We start from the raw sequence: 7,528 nt of genomic DNA, 5'->3' as shown, positions 1-7,528 counted from the left end.
ACCTGACCACTTCCCTCTTCCCTCATCCTACTCGTGCAGTCCTCGAGGCGACACCACCTTTGAACAAAGGCTTCGCTTCCCGGCAGTATGGGGGGAGGGGGCAGGCTTGGTGTCATTGGCAGGCCTCGAGATTACACGTCGTTTGTATCCCCGGGGGGGCTGAAGATGCATTTGAACCGACCCATTGCCATTGCCAGCGATGGAGGATGTTTGCCTTGCTCGATTCCACTCCGAACAGCAACTCCCGACTGTACATTATCAATGCTATGTAACCTCGACGCAGACGGCATATAGGGCCACGGAGCCGAGCGAATCGCAGCCATCGGCGGCTTGCGGCTGCCATGGATGAGCTCCGACAGGTGTTGAGTTGCTCCATACCTTGCCTTACATGGCCAACACGTATGAATGTATGTATGCGTGGTACGTGTTCCAAAGACTCCAGCATAAATTCGGACTGAGTAATAGCATTGCAGCCGCTGACGCCTCCAGCCAGCCAGACAACTCACACACACACACACACACACACACACGTCCACGTATTCTGCACACGATGCATGTACGACTCGTCGGCGGCGGCAGATGCATTGCATTACGAGCCAAAGGCGAGCCGGACTCGGACTCGATGCACAGCGACTATGCAGCTTGCTGGCGGGAGAGAGCACACTAAACCCTGGATGATGCCATCGACCGACATGCGCATCCAAGTCACGGCCGGCCTCGTCCGTCAAGCTCAACGCAGAGGCTGTCTGCCCATTCCTCCTCGTCTACGGTTACTGTATTAGTGGCCTCGCACCAATCAGTCCTGCTGCAGCGAGGTCAGCCGCGTCCGCCTGGTGACAACCTCGCAGCAACCGCTCCACAGTCATTCGTCATTGATGCGGCAGCCAGAGTAGGAGTCCAGCAAAGGCCAGACTCCTTCCCCAACGCTGGAAGAAGGGCGAGAGGGCTTGGAGGGTGGAGGCAATGGAGCAGCAAGGAATGGAACAGCACACCGAGCTGCGAGTTACCAAGAACAAGGCCTGGGCAACTGGGCTAGGCATGGGCATGTAGGTAGGGCGACGGCATGGACAGGACGACGCTGTTCCACGTATGCCTCTGCGTGCAAGGCGAAAGGGCGGCTTCGATTGGTCGAGGCCTCGCAGGCTGTGGGTTATTCGACAGATGTCAGATGAAGTGCATGGCTATTGCTTCGAATACATAATGAGGTGGTGGGGTGGGAGGCTTTGTTGGGCATCTATGCCTCGTCCCCCCCGACTTTTCCTGCGTGCAAAGGAGAGAAGGGGGAAGAAAGACGAGTCGAGGAAGGGCTTCGTCCTCTGTTCTTCTCCATCAAGCCAACATTCTCTCTACTCTGGTGCTCGTGGTACTAAGCAGCCCAGATTCCGGAGCTCAGATTTCCAGATTGCCTCGAGATTCCAGAGTGATTCCAGATTCCGCATCGCGCGCTGCGTTCCGCGAGGTACCCGGCCGGAGCTTCGGATGGATCCGTCCGCTGCTATTCTAGCGCTGCTACTCACTAATCGCTGCTGCTAGCAGCCGTGAATCCACTGAAACCCCACGCCCGGCATGGCCCAAACTTCCAAGGTTGCAGCCCAGGTCAATGAGCTTCCAAGCTTCTTTGCCAACCAACCAACCAGCCAACCAACCGGCTGAACCTCTTATTTTTTTTTCTTGCTTCCCAAAACCCAAATCTTCCGTCGCATTCGGCCTCGAGACCGATCGACCCGGATCGTGCAGCAGAAGCGTGAGGGTACACAATAAGTTTTGTGACAGGTTATCCCCAGGGCTACCTAGCGCTCACTGCCACTTGTACGTAGGTATCTCCATCACTTGGAACGTGGTCTTTGTCTCTTTCTTTCGTCCTCTTCTTGTCCTTCCTCTCCTGGCTCTGTGGTAATACTGTAACTGGCACGTCGAATGCTGCTGACAATGAGGCGCCGTCAAGGCTCAGGCTACGAGTCCAAGGCGGGCGCCATTACATCATGCCGGCCGCCAACGCCAGCGTGGTGACGCTGGACAATCTGTCCCAGAAGCTGCCGCCATGGCGTCCAGACGAGCAAAACCACCTGTTTGCCGTGGTTGACATGGGCAGGTGAGTGTTTTGTGCCTTGATCTCTGGCTACCTTGCATGTAGGTAGGTAGTCAGTCTTATACAGACTCGTGTGGATGCTGACGCCGACGGCAAAACCAGCAACGGCATTCGCTTCAGCATCACATCCCTAGCACCTCCCCGGACTCGCCTCCTTGATCCCGTCTACACCGCACGAGAGGCCATCTCGCTGTTTGACGCCCTGACGCCGTCCGGGGATGGGCTTGTGTTTCCTGCCGCAATCATCGTGTCGGTGGCCTCTGCCATTGCACGCTTCCACCACCTGGCCGTCTCTCACGATGTGCCTCCCGAGCACATCATGGTGCTGGCCACCGAGGCCATGCGTCGGGCTGCCAACGCTCCCGACATGCTGGACGCCATTGCAGATGCCACCGGCGGGCTCTCCGTCTCCATCCTCGACCCTCCCGTCGAGACGCTCCTCGGCGCCGTCATGGGATCCAGGAGCGGCCTCGGCGGTGTCCCAGGCGGCGCCCTGTTCCTCGACCTGGGAGGCGGCAGCGTGCAGATGACCTGGGTGGACACGAGCGCCCAGGACTACGAGATGGAGGCAGCTCTTGCCGGCGGGAGCCTGCCTTACGGTGCCGCAAAGCTAATGCGTGTGCTACAAGAGAATCCCGAGCACGTGCAGGCCGCGGAGACGGCCAAGCTGAGGGACGGCCTGAGGGATCTCTTTGCCCAGCTGTGCTCCAGATTCCCTGCCCTCGAGGCCATCAGGGCTGCCAACGAGGAAGGAGAGCAGCAGCAGCAGCAGCAGCAACAGGAGAAGCCTCTCGTCGACGTCTACATGTGCGGCGGCGGGTTCCGCGGCTACGGCAGCATGCTGATGCACGACGACCCCATCAGTCCCTATCCCATCTCGTCGTCCAACACGTACGCCGTGCGCGGCTCGCGCTTCAAGGACACGGACCGGATGCTGCAGCTCAACGCCAGCTACGAGGGCAAGATCTTTGGCCTGTCCAAGCGGCGCAGGCAGCAGTTCCCCGCCATCGTCGCCGTCGTCGACGCCTTCGTCCAGGCCGTCCCCTACCTCGGCTGGGTCACCTTCTGCGGAGGCTCCAACCGGCAGGGCGCCCTGATGATGAAGCTGCCCCGCGACATCAGGGAGAGCAACCCCCTCGACGTGCTCGCCAACCCGAAGGACGAGGCCGAGAGGCAAGTCTTCCAGGCCATCCTCTCCAAGCTAGCAGACTCCCTGCCCCCCAACCTCGCCCCCGCCATCCCCACCATCCTCACCACCGGCGCCGGCACGCTCTTCGTCCGCGAAATCTGGCGCCGCAGCGGCCACGACGCCGACGCAAACACCTCCTTTGCCCTCCACGACGCCGTGTCCCGCGACACCGACTGCCCGGGGCTGACGCACCTCGTCCGGGCCCTGCTCGGCGTCGGCATCGCAGCCCGCTGGGGAGGCGCCCTCGGGCCCCTCGACGCCCAGCTGCACAAGGGCCTGCAGGGCATCCTCGACGACAGGGCCGCAGGCGCCGCGTTCTGGGCGCAGTATCTCGGCGCCGTGGCCGGTGTCTTGGCAGCTGTCTTTCCCGTCTTGCCGAGGCTGGCAGATGAGGTTGTCGGCGCTATCAGGTAAAGCTTTTTCAACATGCATTTCCCTTGAACTTACCTTTTGCCTTGCTTGCATCTATCTGTGTGGTTTACATTCTTCGAGTTTCTAACATGGCTGTACGCAGTTTCGAGTCCCGCGTCGAGCAGAGACAAGGCAAGAAGGACAGAGTATTGGTCAAGATTGGCTTAGCTAGCGAGTATGCCAGACGAATCAACCAGGAGGATCTCGTCGACCAGTTCAACTCCGCGGCCAAACTCACGGCAAACAAGGCATTCGCCAAGGCCATCTCTGCCCAAATAGTCATTCAATCATGATTCTTCACTCACATTGTCATACCATATTTGACGTTGCGCCATGATGATTATCTTCTTCTTCTTCTTCTTCTTCTTCAATCCAGGTGAGCAATTCATATCAATTCATATCGATTCATATCAAATCATATCAAATTATAACAAAGGAAACATGACGATGTAAGATCATACCCCCAAACACCAAAAAGAGTGATTGCCCAAACAAAAGAGAAAGCAACAAAAGGAATCCATCATCTTTCCCAGCCCAATATTTTGCCATTCTCATTCTTTGTTTTTTTGTCATCCAGTCATAAGCTCATGAAGCATGTCCTCAGAACTCGTCCACGGCAAAACGCGGGAACCCATCACTCGGCGTCATCATCGCAATCATCCTCGATCGCGTGCTTTGACGACTTGGCCTTGGACGGGCGCTTCCTGGCGTTCATCTTCTTCAGCTCATGGTTCACCACAAAGACGCACAGCAGCTGGTCAATCTCGCTCTTTGAAGATTGCAGTTTCTGGTCTGATGTGGATGTTAGCGGTGCACCAACGACGATCGACGACGAGCAGCGCGGCTCCATGAGGCCAACTTACAGTGGTCTTTGCGGCAGTCGAGAAGTTGCTGGGCATACTCGCGAATGGCCCTGTTGTGGCATAGCGCGGGAGGGTAGGTGGGCGCCTTGAGCCAGTCTAGCGACAGCTCCAGGCTTTTCTTTGTTCGGAATTGGTAGTGGTAAAACACCACCAAGAGCGGGAAGAAGCTGTCCGCGAGACGCTTGTAGAGTTGTCCCTGCAAGGCAACTGTCAAGCTTGTCAGCACTCGTTCGAAAACCCCGTCTTCTTCTCTTCTTCTCTTCTTCTCCCCCCACTCTTGTCTATGTTACTGGGCTACTCACTGTTTTGGGTTGACTCGCTCTTACTGGTCGCAAGGCGGCTGATATGGGTCTTGAAACCCTGCATGAGCTCTCGGTACATGAGAATGAGCTGCCACATGCTCGCCCAGATGGCGATCCTCTCTTGAGCCTTTGGCGGGCCCTGCTGCGCAATGCACTCGTCCATCTCCTTGAGGATGTCATGCTCAAGTGAGTAGATGGCTCGGCGGGCAATGTTCCTCAGCTGAGCCTGGACGGACAGGGGCAGAGTGGTGAGCTTGTTGGTCGGGTCCAGGCACCAGAATGACCTTGCTTTCCAAATGCGGAAGAAGCAATTCATTCTGTGGACTTTATTGACGAGGTCATGCTGCGAAGCTCGGTTAGCTCACCGACACAAAACTCTCAACAAGGGTCATGGTGGCTGCCGTACCTTGGGAAGTCCCCAGCCCTCTTCCGAGTATGAGAGCACAAAGTTTTGGACTGAATGATGAAAGTCGGGCTTTTGCTCTGCTCGGATCTGGTTCTCGACCCATCGCTGCAGAAGCTGGTGGCTCGGAACGCAGTCTCGAGGAAAATCGGCCTTTGTCAGGCTGCCCGTCTCCTCAGAGCCCCCCTGCGACCTGTACGCCTGTACCGTGGCGCGCAGAGCCGGCAGGCTGGTGTCCGGGGTGAAAAAGACGGAGATCTCACGGGGCTTTCCCGTGTAGAACCGCGGGCCGGAGCAAAGCTGCTCTTCCTCCTTGGGATTGGTGGACCAGACATCTACACAATTACCCTGTTAGCACCCTGAGCCATGGGCTGTTACGATGTTTGCACAACTGGACCTGTGCCGTGCGCCACATACCGGGGATCTTGCCCATTACGGGCCAAAACGTGGATGGTGTGGCGCGAGTGCATGCCAGGTGAGAATGGTCCGGGAAGGCCTTCCTGCACGTTGGGCAGACTCCACTATCATGGCACTGGGGGTACGGAAGAAGAAGATCTCAGCTTTTGTCATTTGAACAAGGGGGGCCTGGGAGGTACAGTGACTTCTTACTCGGGTCTTAGACACACGGCATGGCAGGCAGGCTCCACTCTTGCGGACGTCTGCCGTCTGGCTGGGGTCTACCAACTGCCGTTGCCTCTTCTCCAGGTCATTGCCAGATCGTCGACGCTTGAGCTTGGACGACTGGTCGGCGGCCCTTCTGAGGCGATCGTCCAGTTGGACTTGCAAGTGGTGAGGGTAGCCTTGGACCATACCCTTGGACGGGTCGGTCTGCGGGTACGTCCACTCATCGTCCTGGGCCTGGACCTCCCTGAGGGACGCCTCCGGGTGGTAGTGACCATCGTCTAGGGGCTCCAGGAAGGGCGACGCCCCCGAGTGGTCCGAAGGCGACGAGCTGCCGCCCTGGACCAGCTCCGGGGGGGTCTGGCCGGCCGAGTAGTCCGACGTGAGTCCATCGTCAGACGAGTACGAAGGCATGTCGAAGAAATCCCTTTCAGACTCCAGAGTAAGGTCTCTAATGAAGGAGGGGATGTCGGTGATGATCCTGCTCAGGGACTGCTGGCGATGATGGTGATGGGAAGAGGAGGGATCAGAAGGCTTAGCGTCCCCGGAGTAGGCTTGCCAGTCGAAGACCTGGTGGAAGAGCTCCTCTAGCTCCGGGGAAGGGGAGAGACGGGGGTTTTCAAGTTCCATCCGGGTCCTGTCCCGAGGGGAATCCATGTTGATATCCGTGTAAGTCACGGGACGCAGTGGGACCTTGCCTAGCTACCAGGACGAATTGAAGCAGGTGGCTTCCTGTCAGATGGACGATAAGGTGAAGATGCCCAATGTCCCAGGTCTTTTGTGTAAGATTTGTCTGCTTCAGGAACTCTGCCTGACACAAGAGAATTATAGATTTGGCATCCAAGGGGACTCTGGGTTCGCTCCTCGACTTACACCACCATCGGATGCGCATTCTCGGTGAAAGCTGGGGTCGTGATTGGTCAATCCGCTTGTGGACCCCCTCTCTTCTGGCCAATAACAGCCTTGACTTTCACCGATTTTGACCATCGACCAGGTCTTGGGCCATTAGCGCCGATGTCAGGTGACTCCCCGCGAGTCTCTCCAGACGTCTCCAGAGCAGCGGCGATGCGAATCCATGGAGAGGACGATGCCGGATAACCTCATTTTGGGCCGGAGGAGGCCTGCTGTGTCCAGCGGGATGCTCGGGGGCTCTGCGGAAGCGCAGAGGCGGGATCAGAGGGCGGGTTGGCGAGGCGAGGCGAGATCCTCCTCCTCGAGCTCGGATGGCGGGGCAGATGACCGTAAGATGAATATGAGAGTCCGCAGAATCGGTTGATCGTATCTCTCCGGAGAAATTTCAGTTGCTTTGCTGTCCGTGGAGGTGACTGCGGGAAGCAATTGAGCGGTGATCCAAGGTCTTTATCCCTGGTGAACTCTATCGGTGGCGCGAAGAAGAAGAGCCGTCGAGTGAGATGTCTGAGGAGGGGGCGATCAGTTCAGTCGCCGCCGTGAAGTGAAGTGGATTGTCAAACGCTTCTAGGTGCTAATGAAGAGCATGTCGAGCCTTGAACGAGGAAAACAGCGAGGAGAATGAATGGGAGACGAGAGAAGAAGGGCGAGAGAAATGGAAATAAGTCTCTGCCACGTGAAGAAAGAGCAAGAAGAGGCTCCTTCCGAAGAAAACGGCCGAGATCCCCGGGGAAGGGGCGA

The 7,528-nt window shown here is 57.5% G+C and overlaps 2 protein-coding genes across 2 annotated transcripts; one reads left to right on the top strand and one right to left on the bottom strand.

Moving 5' to 3' along the window:
- Positions 1 to 1,982: 1,982 nt before the first annotated feature.
- On the top strand, positions 1,983 to 3,982 carry TRIREDRAFT_104451 (uncharacterized protein; the record flags this gene model as incomplete). The annotated part of the gene is made up of 3 exons (XM_006962912.1): positions 1,983 to 2,092; positions 2,192 to 3,688; positions 3,793 to 3,982. 3 exons carry the CDS (start codon positions 1,983 to 1,985, stop codon positions 3,980 to 3,982), a joined length of 1,797 nt encoding a protein of 598 aa, XP_006962974.1.
- Positions 3,983 to 4,323: 341 nt separating this feature from the next.
- On the bottom strand, positions 4,324 to 6,535 carry TRIREDRAFT_56218 (uncharacterized protein; the record flags this gene model as incomplete). The annotated part of the gene is made up of 6 exons (XM_006962686.1): positions 4,324 to 4,481; positions 4,553 to 4,801; positions 4,912 to 5,197; positions 5,261 to 5,592; positions 5,675 to 5,789; positions 5,867 to 6,535. The coding sequence occupies 6 exons, from the start codon at positions 6,533 to 6,535 to the stop codon at positions 4,324 to 4,326; spliced, it is 1,809 nt and encodes a 602-aa protein (XP_006962748.1).
- Between the last annotated feature and the right edge of the window lie 993 nt (positions 6,536 to 7,528).

This window comes from Trichoderma reesei, assembly GCF_000167675.1.
Source record: "Trichoderma reesei QM6a unplaced genomic scaffold TRIREscaffold_3, whole genome shotgun sequence".
In the NCBI taxonomy this organism is placed as follows: domain Eukaryota; kingdom Fungi; phylum Ascomycota; class Sordariomycetes; order Hypocreales; family Hypocreaceae; genus Trichoderma; species Trichoderma reesei.
Note: the sequence above shows the minus strand (reverse complement) of the source record. Positions and strands in the feature narration are given on the sequence as shown.